The sequence below is a fragment of the Petaurus breviceps genome, unplaced genomic scaffold (genome assembly GCF_028583685.1).
Source record: "Petaurus breviceps papuanus isolate PSGF00001 unplaced genomic scaffold, PetGlider_PUasm1.0 90750, whole genome shotgun sequence".
In the NCBI taxonomy this organism is placed as follows: domain Eukaryota; kingdom Metazoa; phylum Chordata; class Mammalia; order Diprotodontia; family Petauridae; genus Petaurus; species Petaurus breviceps.
This window is the reverse complement of record NW_027187335.1, coordinates 460,742-488,032: the sequence shown is the minus strand read 5'-3', so window position 1 is coordinate 488,032 and position 27,291 is coordinate 460,742. Positions and strand designations below refer to the sequence as shown.

Here is a 27,291-nt window from a genome sequence, read left to right as displayed (position 1 = left end):
ATGTCTTTGGATTGCATGGAGGTACTAATGTGTTGGAGCTAAAGCTCTGATTTCCTCAGACCCTGGAGGGCAGGGGTGGGCAAACAGTATTCACTATTGAATTCCAAGAACTGGTGGTCCTAATCATCCCCATCAGCTTTGGGATCAACTTGGTACCCTCTACATTCAGACATGCATGGGACTTCACCATATTTGTCCCACCCTGGTTATAGCTCTGGGGTCAAGGAAAAGAATGCAGATTCATGAACTCAAGATGAAGGAATCTGATTTTCTCTACTTCATGCCAGGTCCTACCTTAAATCTTGGGAGGCTCTGGACAAATCATCAGCTCCATTGTCCTAACTCGATCTTTTCTGTCCAGGTCCGGGCTGTCTCCAACCAGATTGTCCGCTTCCCTGAGGAAAGGATCACCTTGGACTGGAATAGGGCACTCATGTTCATGCAATGGGGCCAGTTCATTGACCATGACTTGGATTTCAGCCCTGAGTCTCAAGCCAAGGTGGCTTTCACCCAGGGGATCGACTGTGAGAAGAGCTGTGCCCAGATACTCCCTTGTTTCCCTATCAAGGTACGGCTCTTGAGGATAAAGAGATAATACAATACAGGACCTAGCTATTGACACCCTTCTGTGGTCAGTGCTGTTTGAGGCCTTTGAGGAGCCAAGGGCGCTGAAGAATATGACATAGCCCTTGCTCTGAGGTGGCTTATAATCTGGTTTGGGAGACGAGAGATAGAGGTGGAACAGGGAGGAAATAATTCAATGCTATCTATGATTCATTCAATCAGTCAGTCTATAAGCACTCAGCTCTGTGCCAGGCCCTATGCTAGGCACTGGAAGTACAATGAGAGAGTCATGAAAATGAAAGTGTTCCTGGCCTCAAGGAGAAATATACATAATGCAGAAATACAGCAATATACATATATATGTATATATATACACACATACATATATATATGTAATTGAGTATATATAAAATGTATAGAAAATAAAATACAAGATAGAATTTTGACATGGGAGTGTGGAAAACTAGTAGATGGGAGACATAAAAAGGCTTCATAGAGAAGGTATAGCTTAAGCAGGGTTTTGTAGGAAACAAAAGGTTTTCAGAGGTGGAGTCAGCTCAAGTCAACAATTAAACACCTACTACAGGCCAGGCACTATGCTAAGTGGTAGGGATACAAAGAAAGACAAAGGATACTGCTAGCTCTCCAGGAACTCATAGCCTAATGCAAAACAACTATGTATAAATAGTATATTTTGTTGTTCAGTTTTGTGACCCCATTTGGGGTGTACTTGGCAAAGATACTAGATTGGGTTGCCATTTCCTTTTCCAGATTATTTTACAGATGAGGAAACTGAGGCAAACAGGGTTAAGTCACTTGCCCAGGGTCACATAGCTATTAAGTATCTCAGGCCAGATTTGAACTAGGAAGATGAATCTTCAGGACCAGCACTCTATCCACTGTGACACCTAATTGCACCTAAATAGAACATATACGGGGCAAATTGGAGATCATCTCCAAGGGAAGACACTAGCATTAACATAAGACCAGAAAGGCTTCTAGCAGAAGGTGGGATTTTAGCCGGAAATTGAAGGAAGCCAGGGAAATCAGAAGGTGAGGATGAGGAAGGAGAATATTCCAGACACAGGGAACAGTCAGTGAAAATGTTCAGAGTCTGGAGATGGGGAAAGGTTCAGTAAGGAGGCCAATGTCATTGGGTCACAGAGTATGGGTGGGAATAAGTTGTAAGGAGACTGGAAAGGTAGGAAGGGCAAAGATGACAAAGGGCTTTATGAGCCAAACAGAGAATTTTATATTTGATCTTGAAGGGGTTTATTGAGTGGGGGTGGGGTGGAAAGGGAGATGACATGGTTAGACCCACACTTCAATTCAAGCTGAGTAGGGGATGTCCTTGAGGTGGCAAGACCAGACAGAAGGGGCTAGTACAGATATGAGGTGACAAGGGTCTGTACCAGGGTGGTGGCAGCAGCACAGGAGAAAAGGGGACATAAATTAGAGAGGCTTCAAGTGTACAGTTGACAGGACTTGGTGACAGATTTGGGAGTGAAAGAGTGAGGATTTGCAGATGACGCCCATGTTGTGAGTCTGGGTGACCATGAGGATGGTGGTGCCCTTCACAACAATAGGAAAGTTAGGAAGAGGCCAGGGTTTTGGAGAAAAGATAATAAGTTCAGTTTTTGGACATGTGTTTAAGATGCCTATGGGACATTCAGTTGAAGATGTCGGCTAGTAAGAGATGTGTCAGAAAAAGAGGTCAGAAAAGAGATTATAGTTGGAGAAATAGATTTGAGAATCATCTACAAAGGGATGATCATTGAATTCATGGGAGCTAATGAAATCAACAAGTGAAATAGTATAGGTGGGGGGAAGAGACAAGGGCCAAGGATGGAGCCTTGGGTTTGTCATATATGTCATGATTAGAGGGAATGAGCTGATTGAAAATCCAGCAAAGGAAACTGAGAATGGATGGTAAGGCAGATGGGAGGAGAACCAAGAAAGAACAGTGTTGCAAAAATCTAGAGAAAAGAGAGAATCAAGGAGAGAGAGACAGACAGAGAGAGACAGAGGGGGAGACAGAGAGAGAAATAAAGAGAAACAGAGAGAGAAACAAAGACACAGAGATAAAAACAGGGACAGAGATCCTGTGAGACAGTGAGTGACAACAGGTATTACCATCTCCATTTTACTTATAAAGACCCTAAGGCTCAGAAAGGAAATTTGCAAGGGTCACAGCTAAGTGTAAGACACAGGATTTGAACCCAGAACTTTCCTGTCTCCAAGTCCAACAAGTCTTTCCACTATGCTCTACTACCTCTTGGGACCCCATGGCTAAGCTTTGAGTTTTCTTTAAAATGAAGGGAATGGACTGGATTTAGCTTTTCGGTCTTTCTGGTTCTAATGTTCTCTAAGAAGAGTAAGATGGAGTTAGTTAAGGACAGCCATCCTAGAGGAAGTGAGTTTTGAACCAGATTTTTAAGATAGAGAGAGATGACAGAGAATGGAACCCTGTGCTGGGAGTGGTCAGAACCCAGTCTTATCTACCTTCTTCTTTCTACAGATCCCACCAAACGACCCTCGAATTACTAATCGGAAGGACTGCATCCCTTTTGACCGATCTGCACCCGCCTGTCCCAGGAAGAACTCTATCCTCAATCAGCTCAACACACTCACTTCTTTTTTGGATGCCAGCATGGTGTATGGTAGTGAGGATGCCCTTGCTGCCCGGCTCAGGAACACATCCAATCAACTGGGGCTCCTGGCCGTCAATACACGGTTCCAAGATAATGGGAGGGCCCTTCTGCCTTTTGACAACCACCAGGAAGACCCTTGCCTGCTCACCAATCGCAATGCTCAAATTCCCTGCTTCCTGGCAGGTCAGGCACATAGGCTTGGGAGGAAGGGTTTGGGAGCATCTATAAGGAGTTGCCAGGCCTTTAGGGGCATTGTGAGAAAGTAAGGGAGCTGCAGGCTCCTCATTGGTATAGTTACCCTACAGGTTCCAATCATCTCATTCAAATCTTTGATATCTTTGAGATGCAGGATGGTGTATGAAAGCAAGTTGGTATGGCAGAAAGAACACTGGGTCTAGCGTCAGGGTGCTTGGGGGCAAATCCTGGCACTCAGTCTTCCTATATGAGCTAAAAATAGAGGGTTGAATGAGATGACTTCTAAGGTCCTTTCTCATTCTTAATGCTATATATCTCTTATTTTTATTTTAGGGCTAAAGGGACAGAGGCTAATGTCCCCAGCAAAAGAAAATAATGTACAGATTTCCTGGAGCACTATATGTTGGCTAATTGTTGGCTATTGCCCCATGTAGAATTTAGTAAAATAGTTCCACTTCACATCAGACATAAGGAACTAATGCTCTAATCTATTACTCTTTCCCTTCCCCATCTGTACAAGGACATAGACTGGGGTAGGGAACCTGTGGCCTGAAGGCCGCACATGGCCTTCTAAATCCTTAAGTGCAGCCTTCTGACTGAATCCAAATTTTACAGAATAATCGGTCAAAAGACCACACTTAAGGATTTAGAAGGCCACATGCGGCCTTAAGGACACAGGCTCCCCAACCCTTTATATAAACATATGCATTTATTTTTGTCCATCTCTCTTTGTTTCTTGCCCTGTGTCACTAAAGAGAACAAAATGAAATCAACAAATCTAAGTGTCTGAGAAGAATATGGATTGCTGTATAGCAATTGCAAGTGGGGGACAAATTATGATTCAGTGGGACATCACAATCAGACTCAAGGCTTCAAAACTCATTCATGTCCATTTTCACCACAATTTCTCCTAATTATAGATCTACCCTCTGGTTCTTCTCACATGCTATATGAAAAAGATTTCTCTTCCAGAATCCAGGTTCCTAGATTTTGCATAAATATGCGAGCTCTCCTCTAACCTCTTAGGACCCAGGCCTTGAGCACATTGGGTATATAGACTTGCTCTCAGAAATCTACTCTCTCCTTCTTTCAGACCCCCAGGGTGTGGTGGAAAGAACCTCACTGTTTAGCTAGAGAAATAAAGGCCCAGAGAGCCAGAAGCTTGCCTGAAATCACAGAGCAAGTTTCAGGCCTAAACAAAGGACCTCCATTAGGTAGGAAATGTTCTTGGGAGGAATCTGATGGTTGTCGTAATTTGGGGCTTTCAAAGGTGACAGTCGAGCAAGTGAAACCCCCAAACTAGCTGCAATCCACACCCTCTTTGTAAGGGAGCACAACCGGCTGGCTACGGAGCTGAAACGACGAAATCCTCGATGGAGTGGAGAGAAACTGTACCAGGAGGCCCGGAAGATTGTTGGGGCCATGGTCCAGGTAGGCACTGCTGAGTGACTACCATCTTCCCCTAGGGAGAGAAGCCAAGGTGCTTCAAAACAGAGATAATAGCTCTCTTTCTTAGCCTGGAAAGGATTTATAGGGAGGATACATGTAACCACCTAATTGGGTCCAAACGGTAAAGGTGAAGCTGTGTTGTGGTGACCTAGTACAAAAATCTTGGGCAAGGAGCCAGGGGAACTGGAGTCCTAGACTCATGTCTGTCATTAATTTCACTACGGGATCTTTTCCCCATGGAAGGTAATACATCCTTCCCAGGGTTAGAAAAGATGACAAAAAAAAAAAGATTGATTATAGGTGTGGGGGTTACTTTGAAAAGAAGGAAGTGCTATCCAAATGGGAAAAGGAATGGTTTAAACTGTTTTTAATTTCTTTCCTAAACTGCACTCTTCTTTCCACTTTCCTCATTTCTGTCAAGGGAATTTGCACAGTCACTGAGACTCAAGACCTCAGAGTCGTTCATTTTGATGTAACTTTTATTTTATTTTACTTTTAAAAATTAACAAGCATTAATCTCCACTCTCTCTATCACCTCCCTCCACCATCATGGAAAAGGAAAAAAAAAACTCTTATAGAAAATCTGCATCATTAAGCAAAACAAATTCCTGCACTGACCACATCCAAAAATGTATGTCTAATTCTGTACCGAGTCTATCACTCCTCTGTGAGGAGGTGCGTAGAATTCATAAAAAGAACTGCTATATTTTTAATATCTGGGTCCTTTTCTCCTTTCTTTGATCTCCTTGGGAAATAGGCCTAATAGCAGTATCACTGAGTCAAAGGTATGCAGTTTAGTGACTTAGGGATATAGTTCCAAATTGTTTTCCAGAATGGCTGTGCCAGTTCACACAACGGACCAAGAGTACATCAGTGTGCCTGTTTTCTGTCACACCATTTGTCATTTTCTTTTTTTGTTACCTTTGACAATCTGATGGTAGGCACTCATCACCTCTCACCTAGACTATTTGCAATAGCCTCTTAATCAGCATCCATGGTTTTAATCCATCCTCCACACTGTTGCCAAAATAATATTCCTAAAGCATAGGTGTGACCATGCCACTCTCCGTTTAAGGAGTTTTAAGGTTCCCCATTGCCCCTAGGATTGCTCTCCTCACATCTGCCCCTCAGCATCCCTACCTCCTTCATGGCTCTGTTCAACTGCTTTCCCTCACTGATTCCCCCAGGATATTCTTTGCATTTATTTTGTATATAAATATTTGTTATTTACTTGCCTGTGCACACATTGTTTTCTTCCAAAGCAGCATAAGCTTGAAGGCAGGTATGGTTTCATTTGTCTTTCTGTCCCCAGCACCTAGCACAGTGCTTGAGACATATGGTAGGCATTTAAACACTTGTTGAATGACAGATTGAATGAATAAATGAATTCTGGACACAGGAAATAGGAAGCCATTCTTCTGGCTGTCTTCTCCTCTAGATCATCACCTACAGAGACTTCCTCCCCCTTGTTCTGGGTCGGGTCAGGACCAGAAGAACTCTGGGTCGCTACCAGGGCTACTGTTCTCAAGTAGATCCCCGTGTCTCCAATGTCTTCACCTTGGCCTTCCGTTTTGGTCACACTATGATCCAGCCCTTCATGTTCCGCTTGGGCAATCGGTACCAGTCCTTGGGATCCAATTCCCGAGTCCCTCTCAGCACTGTTTTTTTTGCCAGCTGGAGAGTTGTAAATGAAGGTAACTGTGATTATCAGAGATCTCTGTTCGAGGGGGCAGGTGGGATGGGCCTCCAATGAGTAAGATTCAGTGTACCATGCAGACAAGGTTTCCCCCAACACCAATGGACACATGTACCACTGCCCTCCACTGTCTAACCACTACCACCACCCCATAAGAAAGCTTTCTCTCATATAGAGGCTAAGTGAGGCTGGATAGGTCATGGGTAAGGTTTTTAGATTACCATGGCTACAAATAGTAGTTAGGTCCCTCTGAGCACTGCTGCCCCCAGGAGTAAGGTTTTTAAACATCAGTTCCTTTCAGTATTTGGTCTCTCCCAGGTGGAATTGACCCCATTCTCCGAGGCCTCATAGCTACTCCAGCCAAGCTGAACCGCCAAGATGAGATACTGGTGGATGAGCTCAGGGACAAGCTATTCAGACAATTCAGGCGCATCGGGCTGGACTTGGCTGCTCTCAACATGCAACGTAGCCGGGACCATGGTCTCCCAGGTGAGAGAACAAGACCATTCTTATATCCATATGGGGAGGGGCTCTGGCATCTGGGTTAGTTTGGGCAAAGGCTTTTCCCCAGGATCTCTCTTCTTACCAGCAATGTTCCACCTGACCTACAGGAACTCAGTACTTCTTTCTAACTCAGGCTGCTTCAAGAGGTGTCATTAAGGGGTTTGATCCATATTTCTTTCCAAAATGCACAAGGGGTGGGGTAATAGGTCAGACCTTTGGTCACTAATAACATTGGGGCAACCTACTGAGCTCCAAGAACAGTTTTACCTGGCTCTCAACCTGGGAGGGAGGGAGGGAAGGGAAGGAGAGGGATAGGGACAGGGACAAGGTGATGGAGACAGAAACTAAAGAAAGAGTTGGGAGAGGAGAGAGAAGGGGGGGGGTAGGAGGAGGGGGAATCTCTCCTTCACCCAGCTTATTGGTGGCCTGTGTTGGAGAAATAGGGAGATGTAGCTGTTTGGGTCCCCTTAAGCTACAGACCTAGGAAGGGACCTCAGTTGTTCCCTGCTTCTTCCAGCTTTTCCTCTTCCCCAAGCTGACCTCAGAAATGTTTTTCTAATCCCCATTCTTGTAGTTTCTCCAGGCCTTCTTCTGGCCAGCCAGGGCCGCATTCTTGTGTTGTTGGGGGTTTTTTCGGGGCTAAGTTATAGCCCACATGGTAATCTTGGGCCCAGGCTCATGCATCCAGGCTACTGTCCAAGGGGAAAGCTGGATCCAAGCCTGGCCTAGCCAACTCTTCCCGAGTGGGACCCTTGGGAGCTGGAATTCTTAGATTCAAGTAGGCAGGCTATCATCAGATATATCCATATCTTGGAACAGTGGGAAAAGTGATGGATTTGGAGTTAGAGAGTCTACTTTTACACTATAGCTCTGCCAGTATGCGTGAAAGTGGACAAGTCATACATATTACTTTGAGCCTATAGTCTCTCAGTAACAAAAACTAGGGGATTAGATCAGATAAATTCCTTGCATCTCCATGATGCTAACATTGCAAAACTCAGTTTGCCTTTGACCCATCCCACTTAAATTATCCTTTATATCCAATTACCTTGCAGCATAATGGTCATTAGGCACATGGCTATGGGTCAGGTGAACCTGACTGTATGTTGTGATTACACAAGCGGCTATCCAAATTTGCACGTGCTTACTGCATGGAAACGTAAATGTTCTCAACTTAACAAGGCCAGCGAGACTTATGCAAAGTGACTATGTTTTCTGGAATAGTGAAGTTCATACTGAAAGGCAGGGAGCTGTGCTCTAGCCCAGAGTTAGATGACCAGAAATTCCTCCCTGAGAGTGAAGTTTGGTGGGGGATAAAAGGGGAAGACTGGAACAGCTCCCTTCTTACCCTAGGATACAATGCTTGGAGACGCTTCTGTGGGCTCTCCCAACCTCGAACTTTGTCTCAACTTGCCCGGGTGCTGAAGAACACCAATCTGGCAAGGAAGTTCATACGTCTGTACGGGACTCCTGACAACATCGATATCTGGGTTGGTGCCGTTGCTGAGCCCTTATTGCCTGGGGCCAGAGTAGGGCCCCTCTTGGCCTGCCTTTTTGAGAACCAGTTTAGAAGAGCAAGAGATGGAGACAGGTGAGTGCTCTTTGTCTGAAAAGGAGGAAGAGGAAGGAGAACACTAAATACTCACCTAAGAATTAAAGTGAGTAATGAGAGCAATTGATGTGCCTCATTTCTTTTGAATTAGAAAGACCAGGGCAAGCCCAAACTGAGATCCTGGCCTTCAGCTGGGCATTCCATCCAAGAACAAATTTCCCACCTCCATACCTGCTGCTAACTTTGCCTTTGTGTGATTGCTCCCTCCCACCCTACCCTACCCTACCACAACCATTTTCTTTGAAGGTTCTGGTGGCAGAGACGAGGCGTCTTCACCCCGAGTCAGCGCCGGGCCTTGAAGAGAATCTCCTTATCTCGAATTATCTGTGACAACACTGGCATTACTACTGTTCCCCGACACATCTTCAAGACCAATATCTACCCAAAGGGTTTTGTGAATTGTAGGAGAATCCCCAAGCTGAACCTCTTGGCCTGGAGAGGCAGATGAGGACCATGCAGGTAAAAAGAGTACCTTCATTCTTAGCTTGAAATCTTCCTCTTTCCTAGTGAGCTGAGTACCCAGGCTTCTATAGAGGGGGAGGGAAGGACTGAGGGTCACACTCTGTGTGGGATGGATAGGAGAAAATCTCCTAGGGGCTTACCACTTACTTGGTTGTACCCTGGGGCTGCTGCCAGTCAATTCCAAGATCTAGGGCTTAGGGTGAGAATTCATCTTGCCCTGGACTTTGTTACAGGACACTCAGGCTACCTCATTTCCAGATTTGTTGGCTGTCTACATTTCCAGTCACTTCTGCTTGTTCCCACAGAAGTCTATCCAAGCCTCTTCCCTTGGCAAAAAGGAGTGGTGGGGATAGGGCAATCAGAGGCATCCAAGAGAAGCACCCCTTTCTCCCTGTAGTTCCACTTCTTGCTGATGCTTTCACTGGCTCCCATCTCAAAGCCAAGCTTACTGCTTGGGATCAGCAGTATGAGTTCACTCAGATGCTGCTGGTACCAAGCTCCCCGCCACATCGGCCTGGGAAGTCATGCTAAGACTAATGGCTATGGATCCCGGACCTGCAGAAGCCTTGGGGCCTCAAGCCAGAGACGGAGTTGGCAGTGGGTTCCATGGCCCTGGGGTAGAAAAGTCTCTTTTTCTAGATCTCTGAGACTCAGACATCTCACAGTCCCACAGATCCCTGCAAGATCCCTCCTCTGGGGGTAAAAGAGATCCTTGGCCAGTGTGCTAAGTGTTACATCCTGCTTCTGCCAATAAAGCACTGCTGAAAGCAGAATTGTCACTGTTTGTGTGCTTGGGGAGGGACATTCTCACAATCTATTCTAGTGGGGGTTGGAGGAAGGGGAGAGAAACAATTAAGGGAAAAAGGGAGAGGGGAAAAGAGATAATTTATGAAGTGCTCCCTATGTGCCAGACACTAGCTAAGCACAATCTTCAGTTAAGGTGATATGGCCAATCTCTTATCCTTGGGAAATGTGCAGAATGTCTTACTTTCTCTGACTTAGGGTCTGATTCAGCCAGAGAAAGGTAGGGAGAATTATGGGTGGTTGATACTACAGATTTTACCTATCTCTCACTGAAAGAGAGCTGTTGCACCTTTTTGTCTTTATGCCCCCTGAGGAACAAGTCCACACTAAGAGACCCTCTGAAGAACATCATAAGTGGTAGGTAGGAAAGGAGAAAGAAATTAGAATCTCTTCAGGTTAGTCCACCAAATCACAGAGTTCTGAGAGAACCTGAATGTGCCAGCCATCTGGGTGGAAAATTAAACAAGAAAACATGAGAAGGTATAAAAACAAGTTTTATATTTAAAACCTAAAAGCAAAAACTCAGCACTCAACAATATGAGTTAGGTCGGACTGGGTAGGTGAGAGGCAGAACTCTGCCTCTCAGATGGTGATGGATACCCTTATTCGTTTTACCTCTTCTTTCTTTCTGGCTTCCCCTGTGAGGTCCTGGAATCTCCTAACACCTCAGGTCCTAATCTGCTGCCCTTGCTTGCTACAGGGCAGGCCAGTCTGGGGCTCCCTGAGGGATCAAGCTTGCAATAAAGTCCCTCTGCCTACGCAGCCCTCATCCTAGTAAGTGCTGGCCTTGCTGGAATCTGCTGTAACAAGATGTCAACAGAGATGGAAGGCTGTCCATGGGCCACAGGGCAGCCCATGGTCTCAGAGGGTTTGGAGGGACTGTTCTTGGTTCTCAGGGAGCATATGACCATGGTCCAGGGCATGAGAGGAGAAAGGAAAAGAGGCAGCACCAGCCTTAGAAAGCATTGTGGCTGGGAGATTACAGCATTGGGGAGCTCACTAGATCCTGAGAGAGGTTTTCCCGAGCCTCCTGCATTTGACGTCGGGCTCGCTGGAAGGCCTCTGAAAAAGCAGAAGATGAAAAAGGGTTAGCCTGCTTGGTCAGGGGAGAATAGGCTTGTGCAGGAAGTTAGCATAAGGAAGAAACCTACCTAGCACATTAAAAACACTACTTTGCTGGTGGGCTCCTTCCATGCGTTCCAGCAAACTGTGCATCTTTTCCCGAGTGAAGCTAGACTTCAAAAAGGCCCTGTTGGGGAGCACCAAGACTAGTCAGTAGAGTCTGGACTAGGGGTGAGGAACCTCTGTGCAAGTGAGCACCAAGCCACCCAGACCAAGGCCACTTACCTGGACTGATGGAGGCAGTGAAAGCGGAAGGTGACACTGCCTGTTGTCTCAGTGCGGAACCCAAAGCGGCTCAGACGGCTCCCCTGGGGAACAGACGTACAAAAGCATCAGTGAGCCACACCACCCTACGTTACTTCGACCAGCAGGCATCCTCTCCACTGTTCAGCTAGAGGTGGGCTGGGAATTCCAAGTGTAGGAACAGCTCCAGTTTTACCAAAGAACAAGGTGCCCAACGTGGCTGGTTGCCTTCCTATAAATACACCCTTTTCCATCTCAGACCAGCAGCCTCTAGGAAGGAGGGAGGAAAAAGGGGATTTTCTGTTTTCTGAGATTGGCAGCATACTTACATCTTATGTTAGAATGTAGCTGGGGGCCTCCTAGAGCCTATGGCACCACAGACAACCTTGACTATGGGAGGGAAGGGGATCATCCCTAATGCCAGAACAATGGACAAGTCGATATTGGACTTGTCCCATATTTTATTTTCTACAGAGTAACAGGTTGGAAGGGCAGGGTTCATTTCCTTGGACCTAGCCAGGGAAAAACTCACCTTGAAGTTCCCTGGTATTCGCACATATAACATGTCTTCCAACTCTAGGGAGCCCCCAATGAAAAACCTCCTCAGTTCTGCCAGAGTTCCTGACTCCATTGGCCTCCATGTTGAGGCTTTGATAGTATGAGACCCTATTTTGCCAAAAGGACAATAAGAACATCCAGTCAGAATACTGAATCACAGAGAACAACTCTGATATATACCTTGCCACCAGCAAGTCAGTAACAGGAGCCATGAAACATTTGGACCAATAATCACCTGGCTTTTAGTGGAATTTCAGAATAAGAGCTGCCTCCTCTCTCACAGCCCTAAAACCAGGGGAGTTTAGAAGAGATACTAAAGAGTGCCCAGAATGTCACAATCAGCTGAGGAAGGCAGTTAGAGCTACATCCAGTAGTCCTTAATGGACAATACAATGAGAACTTCAAAGATATATGAAGTACTTATAATGAAAATGTCTTCCAACCCCTAATTAAAGCCCCTTTACTCCAGAAACAGAATCACTGTTTGGAAAACCTCTAGTTCTGTGATATACTTCGTGAGTGCCTAGAGCATTTTTATAATAGGAAAGGAGAGGGATGGGTGGATTTACCTGGTGCTAAGGGCAGTACTATGGACCCATAGCCTTCTACTCTATATCTCTGCCAGAAATCCAGTGAGATGACCTCCAAGTACAGCACAGGCCACTGAGGGAAATCTGCATAAGTAAACAGCAGTGGTACCCAGTCATTGCCAAGGACTGGCCCTGGATTAGGAGATAAGGCAGTGTGGAATACTGCTACAGTTACGGCGGTTGGAGTGAGAGGATTAAAATTCAAATCCTGACTTTGATATTTGCAATTTGCACGACACTGGGTAAGTCATTTCCCTTCTTGAGGCTTCGGTTTCTTCATCTGAAAATAAAGGGCCGATGACCATGGGGACCCTTCCAGCTCTAAATCTACAAGCCCATGACCAACTTACCAAGAAATGTATCATCAGGGAAGAATGAAGCCTCAAACGTGAAAGGGTAAGAGAAGTAAGCCACTTCGTCCTGGCGGGGGCACAGAAGGATCATCAGGCTATGGAAAGTCTCAGAGAGCAGAAAAAGCAGCCTCCCTCAGAAGTTCTCCTCCACTATACCCATTCAGAGAGTCACTTTCATAAGGCTGCTGGAGGCCTGGTGATGGCATCCAGGGACACAGCAACTCAGAAGCAGAGCAGAAGAGCTTCCCACACAAACTGCAGCCACTGATGGCTTCATTTGTGGTACCTGCATGCCCAGCACCCAGCACAAGTGCCTGTCACATAGTTGGTGCTCAATACAGACTCACTGATTGGTCACCTGATTTTTCTAGGGGCAGAGATGATGCCCCTATACCAAAAGGACTAACTCAGGCCTCTGAGGGAGAGCCCATGACTCAGCTCTGGACACATCCCTGTTATATGTCTGCCTGATAACTTCAAGTGCAATCCCCAAAGCAGATTTTCAGCTCTGTTCTAAAGATTCATTCTTCTCTTTCTCCTTACCATTCCTACTGACTTGGTAACACAAGTCTGTGTTACTCCTGAGAGCTGCTGAAATGGAGAAACTGACCAGCCTAGGAACCAAAAACCAGAAAGCAGTTAGTTCACTGGTATCTTCAGAGGTTGGAGTCAAGGGGCCTAGAAGAATCATGACAACTCTCAGAGGAAGCCTTGGATAAAGTCAAGGGAAACAGCTGGGTAACAGCTCAGTTGGCCTACTCTGTTCTGGGCACAGTGCCAGGGGCAAGGATAATAATAATGATGATGAAGATAGCTAGCATTTCCACAGTACCTTAAGGTTTGTAGAGCATTTCACAAATGTTATCTCACTTTATCCTCACAACTTGGGAGGTAGGTGCTATTATTATCCCCATTTTACAGGTGAGGAAACTGAGGCTCAGAGAGATTAAATCACTTGCTCAGGATTACATGGCTAATAAGTGTCTGAGTCTGGATCTGAACTCTGGACTTGCTGGCTCCAAGTCCAATGTTCTATTCACTGTACCTCCTAGCTGCCTAAGGATGCAAAGGTCATATCCTCAAGAAATGTGAGTAGGCCTCTTCTTTCCAGCTAAGTCCCCGCTTAGATCTGTGTTAAATAGTCATTGTGAGAAAAGGAAAGAAGCCATCCTACTTGGCCCTAGGAAATAACAGCTCTGTTGGACACTCTATCTGCTCCATGCCACTGACCCCAGGGGGCAGTGAGTTCGACAATGGGCTTCCCCTAGAAGTTCTCATCACAGATGAAGACAAACAGGAGGGAAAGTACATCCTAGCACCTATTTTGCCTGTACTTCGAATTAAGTGGCAACACAAGTCTCTCCCCATGGAAAAAAATGTCATAAATTGGTTGAGTACCTTCTGCAGAGGTTGTGGCATTACTTACAATTAGGCAGCTCCACAAAGAAGTGCACATAGAGATTGTCATATTCATAGCCCTGGGCTGAAACTGAAAAGAAAGGTAAGAGAGGGAACGGGCCTCTGTGAATGATTCCAGCATGGTACACCCCCCCACAAGGGTCATCAGTGGGTCTACAATAGATTCCTTCATGGTCCTGATCTACAGTCACCCTTCAGGTTAAGCAAAGCTGTGTAATGATTTAGCCAGGAAAAGCTCAGTGCTCCAGAACACCAGCATCACTGACTATCACAAGTGCTTCTGGTTTCCATGGGCTAAACGTAGGACCTCCTTTGGGGGATTGTGGCTCACCTACAATGTCAGGTGCTGCCTAAGCACAAGGGATCACTATGGCAATCACAGATGATTCATGCAGTGTTCTAAGGCTTGGCAAACACTTAACACAGAGCATCTTCACAACAACAGCATGAAATGACTGCTACGGGTATTAATGCCCTCATTTTAGAGATGAGGCATCTGAGACACAGAGGGGCACAAGGATTTATTCTCAGGGTCAAACCCAGGGCTCTCCTGGTTCCCAGTCCAGCAAACTCTGTAGTCTACCACATCCTATTAAGTCACTTACCTACTTCTCCATTTACAAAGAGCCGCAGGGAGCCAGGAATAGCCTAAGGCAGAGTGGAAAAAAGATTAGGAAGTCCTAAAAGATGCTGTCCAATAACCAGAGTCCCACTTCCAGGGATCACAGCCACAAACTATTAAGGCAAAAGGGACTTAGAGCTACTATCTGATCCCAGGTGTCAGGACCTTGGGGGGGTGTGTGTGTGTGTGTGTGTGTGTGTGTGTGTGTGTGTGTGTGCGCGCGTGTGTGTGTGTGTGTGTGTGTGTGTAACTACTACCTCCCACTAATGCACTGTTCTCTTATTTCTGAAAAGTGGAAAAAGAAAAAGCACAGAAGGCAAGTGAAAGGGACCAAAGCAATGAGGGAGACCAATAAAAACAGGTAGAGGGCAGTAACAGCAGCTGCCCAGTGAGGTATGGTGGAGAATGAAGCACCCAAGCATTCTCTTTTTCTTGGATGGCAGAGGGCAGAAAACCAGTAGTGGATCCCACCCACAAGAAAGCCATCCATTCCTGCAGACTTAGATTTTGGATTGAGAGTGAGAAAGGAGTCTAGCAAATGTTAACCCCCCTACTTTATTTCATAGACACTTCTACTTACTCCCTGCACTTCTGGTCTTTGGTCACCCTGGGCCTCAGTTTCCTTCACTGAGGCCTGGGGTGACCAAAGGCACACAAATGGAGTAAGTCAAAGCAGCGGGATTTAATCTCACATCTTCTGACTCAAAACTCAGTGCTCTTTCTGCTATACTGTACAGCCAGATTTGGAGATTCTGGAGAGAGGATAGAAGGATCCCAGCATAACCAACTTAATCTGTTTTTCTGTTAAAGAGTCAAGAACTATTGATGGATGGTGCTGACATCACTTCCCATTTCCTGGCACTTGAAAGAAAAATGCTCAGGAGGTATGACAACCATATACTTGTTTAGCCACAGTTATCGTGCTCTAAATTCATGCAATTAGTCATACTACAGGGAACTGAGGATACTCACCATCTCAAAATCGGAACCCACAAGGCTGCTGAGGTACTCCTTGTGCCGGCCATAGAGCTGAGAAAACAACCAAAAAGCAGAAGCTTATTGCCTTCTCTCTCTTTCTCCCTGGGTTTTAGCTCTGACCAGAAAGGGGATGAGAAATAACAAAGGGGGAAGGCATAGAAAACTAGGTGACCACAGCTGGTCCTAATTCTCTGGACAGTCCAACAGCGGGGAAGAAGAGAAACTGCTGCCCCCATCCTTGGACACAGTCTCAGCCCCTAGTCTCTGAGGCCCACCCTGGAGAACAGTGGGGAAAAAGGAGGCCTTACATCCTTGAACACACGTTGTTCCCGCTCTTCTTCCTCTCGCTGTGCAGGTGAGGACACGTTGTTAAGCGTGTACTTCCACAGCTCCTGCTTCTCCCCCTCCATTACAATTCTGCTCAGAACGCAAGGAACCAAAGTCAGAGCAAAGACATTAAGTCTGGGCAAAACAGATGTAACCTCTCAGGTCTGGTCTAGTATATTTGGCTGGGGGGCTGAAAGTGGGGGAGCAGAAGGATGGCAAGTACTTAGTAGCTCAATTTACACCTTCCAGAGGGTTAAATATGGTTGGTTGTCTATAAGGATATCACAGTTTGGGACAAGATAGGAACAAGAATGACCCTCAGTTTAATTTCATCCATTCCTTGAAATAAAACTGCTCCAAGGAAAGAAGTTCAGAAGGAGACCCAGACAAGCAGGACAGTTTGTTTTCTATTATTATGTTAAACGTAATATACACTTAAAAAAACTGTCACAGAATTCCACAGTTCCACAAACAAGCCCCTTTTGTATTTTTTTCTGATGAAATTTTATGGTTGGTAAATTAATAATTTAAAAGGTTTAAAAAAAAATCCTGCTCTAGTCACTGCCCCTGAGACAAGTTATTCCATTAAAAGTAGAGCCCTTAAAGTGAACAATGGAAAGGAATCAGACTTTCTTAAAATATCAGTTTCTGGCATCAAAAAATGAAGTTAAGGAAAAAGATTTCAGCCCACTGCACTCTCCCCAATAGCACTCCCCTCTTTCCTCACCTGTAAGGCCCCTTGTTGTCTGTAAAATCTGGTTTCACTGTGAGCACTCCATTACTGTCCACTTTCAGCGTACAGAGGACTTGTTCATAATTTCTCTGACCAAGCCTACAGACCAGGAAATTAAGGCTCATGTTCAGGGGGCTCACCTCAGCACCAAGGACAGAGGGGAGGACATCAGAAGGCCAAGGAACAGCTGAGGGGCAGCTGCCTTTCTAATCTCCCTCGGAGTATAACTGCTACTACAATGCAGTTTTCCAAAACAAAGCTGAGAGAGGCAAGCTTTCCTCCCACTCACCCCTACAGTGACAACGATCTTCTTTTCCCATGGACAAATATTATAGGTGAAGGAAAGAGAGGACAGGGATCTGGGCAGTGTGGTCAGAGGTCTCACTTTCCATAGGGTCCCAGGTCTGCCATGATGTACATGGTCTGAAGCGGTGTGTTGATGACATGGTTGCTCCTAATGAATTCTTCTGATGGTTCCCAGGTGATAATTCGGGACTTGTGTACATTACTTTCCCTGTAGGAAACATCATGGGGACACTGTCCTACCTATCCCCAAAGACTCTTTCTGGCAGAGATGTGAGGCAAAATAAAGATTGGAAGCAGCAGAGAGTTAGAAAAGGGTACCCACTACCCTCAAGGTCATCCATTCCACTATGAGACAGCTCTACTTCTTTCTGCCATCAAGCCCAAGTGTGCCTCTTTGCTACTTCTACCCCTTGTGGGGCCAAACAGAATAAATCTAGTTTTTCTTCCATGTGACACTTGCAATTACTTCAACAACAGCTATCACATCCCACTCTAAGTTCTTTCTTCTCTAAGTTAAACATTCCCTGTTCTTTTAACCAATTCTATTATGAAATGACCTCCAGGCTCTTTGCCTCCCTGGCTGGTGGTGTTATTATGTCTGACTTTTCATGACCATATTTGGGCTTTTCTTGGCAAAGACACTGGAGAGGCTTGCCATTTCCTTCTCCAGCTCACTTTACAGATGAGGAAACTGAGGCCAATAGGTTTAAGTGACTTGCTCAGGGTCACACAGCTAATAAGCATCTGAGTTCCAGGCTATCCCACAGCTAAAGGAAGGCCTTCCTGAAATTCCTAAAATAAACCCAGGAGGGAATATACCAGTCTAGATCTGGTCTGCTCACGACAGCAGGTATAGTTCCCTCCCTACTTCATCTGACCCAGGAGGATAAAGGAGACTACAGGGAGCAAAAAGCCCAGACTGGCTTCACTAAGTTAGCCCATGACCCTTTGGCACCTGCTTGTACTCACAGCCCTCGTCGATCCTGACGTCGCCTGACATTTGCCATTCGCTCAACCAGGAATGAGGGAACCTCAGTGTCCGAGGTGGTCATTTTCTGACAATGCTGAGAAAAGACAGCAGTCATATGTCACCCATCTACTCATGATAACCTGAGGCTAGGCAACCAAGGGAATATTCTTGCTTTCTGTTCCCAATCCCAGGACCTAGGCCTAGTAAACTGTCACCAATTACCTATAAGGTAAGAGGTAGCACAGCTAATTTACAAATGATCTCCCCTTGGCTTTGTCTCATAATGTAGGCAACACAGTAGCCTTCTTAACTAAGCTTCGATTATGCTCATATTATACTCAGTTTGCATTCTCTGAGCACATGCCAACCAAAGGCAGCGTGGGGCTACCCAGTAATAGGCAATTTCATCAGGGAGTGGGGAGAGTCATCTACGGATAAAAACCTTTTGAAGATTTCTACACACAAACACAGCATTAACCATATTTTATTTTAATTTTCACAAAGAAAATATCCAGAATCCAAACCAGACAATTCATACCCTGTTTCACAGTTAACCTGAGGACAGCATTTGATTCAACCAACAGCATTTACTCAACACCTACTGTGTACAGAGCACGACACCCAACATTCTAAGACAGCATGGTAGACTGTGAAAAGCTTTATATTTGGTCAGACTTGAAACTGAGTTATAGCTTTGCTGTTTACTAGTCCTAAGATGCTGTGGTCAAGTCACTGAATCTCACTGAGCCTCGGTTTTCTTTCCTGTAATATGATTAACTCCCTGCCTCCCAGGGTGGTTGTGAGGAAAATGCTTTGTGAATTAAGAACAACATAATGATTAAGTAAGGTGATAAAAGGAAAAGCAAAAGACAGTGGTCCCTGTGTTGGAGTTTGAAGTCTCAATGAAGAGAAAGAATGCATGCATGTACATGTGTGCACACACATTCCCCAAACAACATGTTAACAAGCACAGACATACAAAGTACAAATTCAGTGCAAGGATATAAGCTATGAACTGTGGCCTGGACATAGCCTCACAGCTGTTTTGGATTTCTCTCCTAAATGCCCAAACAGAATCTTAGTTTAACTTCTGGAGTTTAACATTCTAATCTTTATTTTGTGCCAGTATGGAAAGATCCTGGGAAATGTTTCTCCCCTTCTGCAATTTACATACCTATCTTGACTCCCCCAAGCTCTCTAGACATGGGATCAACATTAATAAAGAAGAGAAGCAGTAGCCACACTCCCTGCAAATTTGGGTTACTTTATCCCAGCCTGGCTGCTAGCCCAGAAAAGGAGATGCCAGGCCCAGTTAAGTACACCCTCCACAAACTGACAGGTTTAGAATTTCCAAAAAGGGCATGGGCAACTAGAAGTGGGGAGAAAGTCTGGACATAGCAAAATGAAGAATATACCTCCTCCAAGTTGGTATATCGATCAGAATCAGTGTAGGTGAAGATACGGTGATTCTTCCTGCCCCCAGAGGCCTCCAGATTTAAGATCTCCTGGTGATATTGGTGATCCAGTGGAGTTTGACAGGCTGACTCATTCTGGTACAGGTCCACTTCAAACTTCAAGCACAGGGATAGAGAACAAGGTGTTCTTAAGAAAACCCTCAAGTGAAATTCGTATTGTTTCTCACCCAAATTGATCCTACAGAATTTATTCTCCTTGGCACACTTATATAGTCAACTCTCTGCTATCCAGGCTAAAGAATGTGAATAGAACAGAAACAACATTGGAAGGGCTGTTGAAAGACAAGTACACTAATACATTTCAAATGGAATAACTGTGAATTAGCCTAGGCACAAGAACATTTTAGAATTCTGCTTGAAAAGGTTACTAAGATATCTGTATCATTTTATTTGTTTTTGTTTTTTGGAGGGGGGAGGGTGGGGCAATTGGGGTTAAGTGACTTGCCCAAGGTCACACAGCTAATAAGTGTTAAGTGTCTGAGGCTAGATTTGAACTCAGGTCCTCCTAACTCCAGGGCCGGTGCTCTGTTCACTGCACCACCTAGCTGCCCCATCTATATCATTTTAAGCAGAGGACCTGATGCTAGGTAAAAACTACAAAGAAGACAAAGACAGAAAGGAAGGTCTCATTCACACCAAGATATTCAAAGCAGTACTTCAAAGCAAAGAGATGGAAAAAAAGGAGGTGTCCAGGGATAAGGCAATGGCTAAACAAATTGTGCTACATGAATGTAATGGATGTTATTTTGACATATGAAGCAATGAATATGGAGAATTCAGAAAAGTATGAGAAGACTTAAATGCAGAGTAAATTAAATCAAACCAAGAGAACAATATATACAATGACTACAACCATGTAAACAGAAAGAACAAAAGACCAAAAGTGAACAGTATATAATTGCTATATAAACACTTATAATGACCAAGCATGGCCATTGAGGAGAGTAGAAATAAATGAATCTCCCTCCTTGAAGGGGTAGGTAACTACAGGTGTGGAACAGGGCATAAACTGTCAGCCATGACTGATGTGTTGGTCAGTCTTGCTGAAGTGCTTTTCTTTTCTTTTCTTTCTTTTTTGAGGTGGATAAGTTATATCTGGAAATAATGGGACTAGGGAGTGATTTCATTCAACTCAGGGACAAGGGAACTCCCTACATTAATGTGGGCCAGAACTTTCTTTGAACTTCTAGTCTTAGAGAGCTGCCCAGAGCACTGAGAGGTTGAGTGACTTGCCCAGGGTCATACAGCCAGGATGTGAGGCCAGCTCTCTATCCACTACACTATGCTGCCTTTCACTGTGTAATGCGAATGTAAATTTTAAAGATCTTCCCTGCCCCTAGGCTAAAGTGCACCAGAAGCCTGGGGAGGGAGGCTTGTTTTTCAGTAGATACTTTTTGATTGGCCAGTGGGTCAATAAGGTTGTTACATTGTCTGAGCCAGGAGAAGGCTATATAAGCCCTGATGTGTAGCTTTGTTTTGGGACTCACTTTGAGAAATGTTCTGTGATTTGATCTGAATTCTGGGAAGCCAGAAGTTGTTGAGAGTCCCCCGGCTTTGAAAAACCCAGAATGTGGAAACCCAGATGTTGACTGGGTATGGATGTAATGGTTGGACAGTTTGGAAATCTGTCTATTTGATGTTTCTGTCTTGATAATTATGCCTGTATACTTTGAGGTTCAGGGTGCTGACCTTTTCTCCTGAACAAGGTAAACGATATATGTCTGACTGATTAAAGTAAGCTTGTTAACCCATTTTGAGTTGCTTTCCTTTAACAAAGCAGATCCAAGAACCTGTGTGAGCAGGCACCCTGGGGACACTGGGGTGCTTGCTGCTACACACTGGCAGACAAATGTGTGGGCAAAACAAAAGGCATCAATAAAACTTAGATGTATTTTTGTTACAAATAAAAAAGAACATAGGACAGGGAATGAACGACTAAAATCTCAGATCATCCTCAAACTTCATTCAGGTGAAGACCTTTGAGCTTCTTCTGTTTTTCCCCTGGAGCTGCCCATTAGCAGTAACAGTGATGTGTGGGATATAAGTTTTCCTCCCTTTCACTTTCTCTCCTATGGGGAATAATCAAAAAGTGGACAACGAGAAAGAAAAGGAAGAGGAGAAACAAGGATCCTCCTATTACATGAGGATAAGTTGCAGGAATTGGGCATATTTAGTCTGAAGAAGAGAAGACTCAGGGCACTGTCAAGTATTTGAGGGGCTGTCACATGGAGACAGAAAAGGACCAAACTTGCTCTCACTGGGGAGAACCAGGAACAGTGGGTGAAAGTTACAAAAAGCACACTTGGGCTAGATGTCAGGAAAATTTCCAATGAAAGCTGTCCCAAAGCGGAAGGGGCTGCCTCAGGAGGTCTCCAAGCAGAGGCTGCCCCACCACTTGTTGGTAGGTTATAGTAGGTATTCCCTTTGTGTATGGGTTGGACTAGAGGCCAATGAGGTTCCTGAGATTCAGTGACATCTCATGGGAACTGGGAGATGGCTCATCAAGTCAGACAGCAGTTCACTATGTGTAGATCTGCCGACAACCTCCCTGGAGGCAGTAGCTGTCTCTCCAGATAGTCAGCAGTCACACCTGTGGAAAGAGGAGGGGGAAATAGAAGCCAATGACTCACCTGACTAAAGAGTTTCTCCTGCCAACTGACCACCACCTCTTCTTCATCATCTTCATCTCTCCGGAGCCCACCTATGAGACAGCAGAAAGAGCCAGCTGCCTCCTCCCTTCTACCTCTACAGAGGACAACCAAGCACTTCTTTCATTCACCTGCCAAACACTGTAATACTCTTAATTGGCCAACATTTATTATGGCCCTGTGAGCAGAGGCTTTCCACGTCTTTCTCCTCACTCCCCAAATTTCAGCTCGAATTTGGCAGCAGGATATAAACTTCAGTGATAAGTGTCAAACAGCACTACCTTGGGCTTCCTCAAACTGCTTGTTTTTACTGGAGGAGAATCCTAGCCCCTTGAGCTTACCAGATCATGCCACGGTACCCACAGAAAAAGGGAGCTGAGTGAAGGCAAAATGATTTACTTCCAAGAAGAATCCAATCCAATTCAGTCTACGCTCACCTTTTTCAAACAGAAAAGTTTCTTCAAAGACAAATGCTCAATAATGTCCAAGTCACTTATAATTTGTAGAGGAGAAAAGATTAGGAGGAGGAGCACAGAGAGGATGAAACTTAGAATCACAGATTTAGAGCTGAAGAATCCTTTAGAGAGCATCTAGCTGAGGGGTTCTTAACCTTTTCTGTGTCATTCTAGTAGGCAATCTAGTGATGCCGATGGACCACTTCTCAGAATATTTTTAAATGCCTCAAATAAAATACAATGGATTACAAGGGAAACAATTTTAATTGAAATAGTTATCAAAACATTTTTTTTTAAAGTTCATGGAGTTCAGGCTTGGAACTTCTAATCCAATCTAATCCCTTTATTTAAAAGATAAAATAACTAAGGCCAGGAAACAGAAAGATACTTGACTAAGGCCAGAAGTAAAAAGGAGAGCAAGGCACAGAAGCTAGGACCTGGGCCTCCAAATCCAATGTTCTTTCCACTTCACCATCTGTTCTTCCTCTTCCCCTGGGGGATTTTTACAAGAGTAATAAGAAAGGAAGAGTCTAGTTACTGAATAGTGTTTCTCCTTCATCCTTTAGCAAATGAAAATTTCAGATGTACAACTGCCTCAAAAGGGTGAATTTCATAGGCAGTTACCAATTGCTAACAATCTACATGTCAGTTATTTGAAAATCAGAACTCACTTTCCTACAGAAATGTTAAAAGTGGCAGTTAAGATTCTCTTCATTCCACAAAATCCATGTAACCAATAATGTAACCACATTTAACCATCATTCTAACTAATGTTTCTGTAGGAAAATCTATGGTAAGTTCCAGCTTGGGACAAAAAGGAAGGCTGTCTACTTCCATAAAGGTCACTTCCCCAATCCCCAAAACACTGTTGCAGAATAAGTGTGTTAAAGCTGTATGCTTGGGTTCAAAGGACTAGAGATTCAGAACTAGAAGGGACCTCAAGGCAATTTAGTCCAACTGTCTCATTTTGCAAATGAGAAAATCAAGAAAACTGATTTGTCCAAGATCACACAGTCAGTAAGTAGCATTGCCATGATTTAAACCCAAGTTCTCGGATTCCAAATCCAGCACACTTTCCAGGGTTTTTGGATCTTGAATTTACCCAAAGTCACATATATGAGAAAGCATTAAGAATTTTTTACTCTTTTGTAACACTTTCAGATACATTATCTCATTTGGCATAGCTACTCTGTAAGGCAGATATTTTATAGAAGAGAAAACTGATTCTCAGAAATGGGCAACACATCATTACAGAATGTGTTACAACTATGCAGCAGTATGTACTCTGATAGGTTCGAGAGCTGTCATATATAAGATCCTTAGTGTTCAAATCTCTTCATAACTCACTCCCCCCCCCACCTCCCCAATCTTCTTACAGTTTACACCCTGCCCAGCCTCTTTAATCCAGTGACACTGACCTCCTTGCTGTTCCTAACAAGATACTCCATCTCCTAACTCTATGCAATGGCACTGCCTGGAATTTTCTCCCTCCTGTCTCCTGGCTTCTTTCAAGTCTCAACTAAAATTTCACTTTGTACAGGAAGGCTTCCCCAAGCTCTCTTAATTCTAGTAACTTCCCTCTGTTGATTATCTCCAACTTATCTTGAATGTAGCTTGTTTGTACAAAATTGTTCGCATGTTGTCTCCCATTAGACTGTGAGCTCCTTGACAGCAGGGAATATATTGCTTTTCTTTGTATCTGCTATGCTTAGTACAATGACTGGCATTGAGTCTTAACTTAACTGAGATGCTTAACAAATGTTTACTGACTGACTGCCTAGGTGATGTGGCTAGGCCACAACTAGTATCCATTCAGAACTCTTTTCGTAAAACAATGTACTTCTCCTTTCCCCTCAAACCCTTTTTGAGGAAGCAGAGCAGGCCAACCTCCTCAAAGGTACAAAGTCCCCAGAAGTCCAGGACAAGAGCAGAGAATTTGAGAACTCAGGTCACTACTGCTTCCTGGGAGGTAGGAGGAAGGTGAACAGGAGTGGTTACCCTCAGACCTCAAATACTACCGACTCCCAGTACCCTCCCCAAATTCCCAACCAATCAAATCATAATATGAATACATACCAGCTGATGTTTGTAGTTTAAAGGTAGTCAAGTCTACACTGTCATTGGTCATCTGGGAAGAAGACTGGCAGAGGAGGAGGCTACTTGTAGTGATTCTCTGGAGATGAACTCTGATAGAGAAAGAGACAGACAGACAGAAGCCTAGTACAGACAACACAGTGATGGGGTGGTCATATCACAGGACTGGAAAAGAGTACCATAAATGGGAGTGGGCAGCTAGGGCAGGCAAGACTTTACAGGAATGTGTATGGGGGGAGGGTTAAAGCAAAGTCTGTAATTGGTGGGGAATGGGTAACAGCATATTCAGGAATTGTGGTAGAAAGAGGCCTGAGGGAAATCATGTCTGTGAAAGTACACTTGTGGTAAGGTGTGAGGGAGAATAACTCAGGTCTCAGAGAAGGGACATGAGATGGGAACCATGTACCTATAAAATGCTAGGAAGAGGGGGGGCTTAGAAATTTATACCAACAATCTCATTTTGCAAAGGAAACAGAGGTCCAAAGGAGAATGGTTTAAGTTCATACAGCAGAGCCCCATTAGAACCTAGGTCTCCAGACTCCAGAATGCTCCACTGCATTTAACTGATTCTGGAGAGCTGGATTCTAAACTGACAGTTACTTTGGGGGCCTTTGCTACTCTCCTTGGGCCTGTTCCTCCTCCCTCCCCCATCTCCCAAAAATGAAGGAGGAGATGGACTTTATTTTAGGGCTTAAAGCTGAAAGGAACCTTACACTCAATTCAATGAGCACTATATCAAATACTCCTTTGTACCAGGTGCAAAATGCAAAGAAGACAAAATTGAAAACAGGCATTGCTTTCCAGGGGCTTCCCTAAAGATCCTCTCTGCCCCAACCTCCTTGTTTCACCAATGTACAATGATTAACACAGTCAGACCGGGAGACTCCATTCAGTCTTAACTAACTTCAAATCTGGCCCCGAAACTTACTAGCTGTGTGACCCTGGGCAAGTCACTTAAAAAAAAAAAAAACCCGCTGCCTCAGTTTCCCCATTTGTAAAACGGGGATAATAAAAGTACCTACCTCCCAGGGTAGTTTTGAGGATCAAATGAGATAAAAATTGTCAAGCGCTTAGCACAGTGCCTGGCACACAGTAGGCGCTATATAAACGTTAGCTATTATTATTGTAATTGATAATGATAATGATGTCTCGTGAATTACCAGGCGCAGTTCTTAGGCTCATTGGTGTTTGAGCTGGAAGGGACCTCAGAGGCAGAAGTCCAACCTCCTCGTGTTACAAAAGAGGGCAGTGAGGCTGAAGGACAAATGACTTGCCCAAAGTCACACAGGGAGAGAGTGCATAACTCGAACCCGGGGCGGAGCGCAGCGAGTCTTACACTATCCCAGGTAGCCCAGCTCGGATGCTCCAGGGATGCTGAGGGGGTGGGGGGATGAGGGCGGGGAGGAGAGGCGGCCTTCGAGGTTCATATTAAATGGAGGATAAACAGAGGGGATGGGGAGGTGAGGAGCGGGTACGAGGGGAAGCCGGTACCGGAGCCGAAGGTTGCGCACGGGGTCCCGGGAACGATACACGGCCTCCCCGGTATCAGTACTCCAGCCACTGCCAGCCATGGCCGCCACTTTACTGCGCCTGCGCGGGGACAACGCGCGCAATCGCGCGAGTCCAGTTCCCTTGGCAACGGGGCACGCCGGGAGGGGCCTGGTGCAGGGCGGGGCGATGATGCAATCCTAAACTCTAGACGGACTTGCCGGCATTCTCTTTAAGCCAAGAACGATCTTCGAGGCAGGCGCCTGCGTACAGAGGGGGCCCCCTTATAGAATGGCCAGGCTTCTCTCCAGTTGGGGAGTGCGATCTAGAAGCTAGAGTGGGGCTGTCTGTAAAGACCCCCGACAGATTTTAGGGGTCCCAAATTTGTTTTCATTAACCTCAAAGGTAAATTTAGCAATTCATGATTCTGGAAAGGGGTCCTTAGGTTAGTTGGCTTCGCCAGGCTGCTCAAGGGGTCTAAGACACAAAAGAGTTAAGACTAAGAATCCCTTAGCTGGAGCATCTCATTCCAACCACGTCATTTTACATAGTGGTAAATTACAGAGGTTGTGATTTTCCTCAGGAGGAGCAGATTATAGGCAATCAATCAATAATATTCATTAAGTCAGTTTGAAGCAGGGCAGTGGACATGGAGTCGGGATGCTGAGTTCGAATGCTGTGTGACCCAAGTTTCTTCATCTATAAAAATGGGGATAACAAAAACACCTACTTCCTAGGGTGGTTGTGAGAAAAAAATGAGATAATATGTGTGAAGTGCTTTGTAAACCTTAAAGTACTAAAAACTATTATTATGTGCCACATGCTGACACTGTGCTAATCTTGATGTGATAATATTGACACTGTGATAATCTTGATACATAAAAATAAAAAATTCTCCCCTCAAGTAGCTTAAAAATGTTTAATTTGTATTGATAGCTTTCATTTTTATATCACCTTGATTTCATAACAATAA

At 44.8% G+C, this 27,291-nt stretch overlaps 2 protein-coding genes across 3 annotated transcripts in view; one reads left to right on the top strand and one right to left on the bottom strand.

The window, feature by feature from the left end:
• Window positions 1–9,906, top strand: part of EPX (eosinophil peroxidase) — a 13,443-nt gene extending 3,537 nt beyond the window's left edge. Inside the window, exons 5-12 of the mRNA XM_069067401.1 lie at window positions 362–568; window positions 3,083–3,398; window positions 4,681–4,841; window positions 6,298–6,553; window positions 6,874–7,044; window positions 8,413–8,650; window positions 8,918–9,130; window positions 9,367–9,906. Coding sequence (XP_068923502.1) covers window positions 362–568; window positions 3,083–3,398; window positions 4,681–4,841; window positions 6,298–6,553; window positions 6,874–7,044; window positions 8,413–8,650; window positions 8,918–9,119 — 1,551 coding nt within the window. The 3' untranslated portion in view covers window positions 9,120–9,130; window positions 9,367–9,906. The remainder of the gene's footprint in view (window positions 1–361; window positions 569–3,082; window positions 3,399–4,680; window positions 4,842–6,297; window positions 6,554–6,873; window positions 7,045–8,412; window positions 8,651–8,917; window positions 9,131–9,366) is intronic.
• Window positions 9,907–10,779: 873 nt separating this feature from the next.
• Window positions 10,780–26,436, bottom strand: MKS1 (MKS transition zone complex subunit 1). 2 transcript variants are annotated; one of them, XM_069067423.1, is made up of 18 exons: window positions 26,322–26,436; window positions 24,813–24,922; window positions 22,264–22,334; window positions 19,574–19,729; window positions 18,158–18,252; window positions 17,268–17,396; window positions 16,877–16,981; window positions 16,131–16,239; window positions 15,817–15,873; window positions 14,828–14,870; window positions 14,230–14,292; window positions 13,347–13,417; window positions 12,801–12,870; window positions 12,430–12,534; window positions 11,835–11,968; window positions 11,285–11,367; window positions 11,089–11,186; window positions 10,780–10,999 (listed from the first exon to the last, which is right to left on the bottom strand). In XM_069067423.1, the coding sequence occupies exons 1-18, from the start codon at window positions 26,399–26,401 to the stop codon at window positions 10,917–10,919; spliced, it is 1,662 nt and encodes a 553-aa protein (XP_068923524.1). In that variant the 5' UTR covers window positions 26,402–26,436; the 3' UTR covers window positions 10,780–10,916. The 2 variants fall into 2 exon arrangements, with proteins under 2 accessions (XP_068923524.1, XP_068923525.1); XM_069067424.1 differs by lacking the exons at window positions 12,801–12,870; window positions 13,347–13,417.
• Window positions 26,437–27,291: the final 855 nt, after the last annotated feature.

Bases quoted from the DNA above. Each gene is read 5' to 3' on its own strand.
- MKS1 (XM_069067423.1), bottom strand. From the start codon at position 26,401: ATGGCTGGCAGTGGCTGGAGTACTGATACCGGGGAGGCCGTGTATCGT. The intron at 16,982-17,267 runs GTGAGACCTCTG...CCTGGTCTGTAG, and splicing joins GACCTGGGACCCTATGGAAA to GCTTGGTCAGAGAAATTATG. The intron at 14,293-14,827 runs GTAAGTGACTTA...CTTTCTTTTCAG, and splicing joins CTTTGTAAATGGAGAAGTAG to TTTCAGCCCAGGGCTATGAA.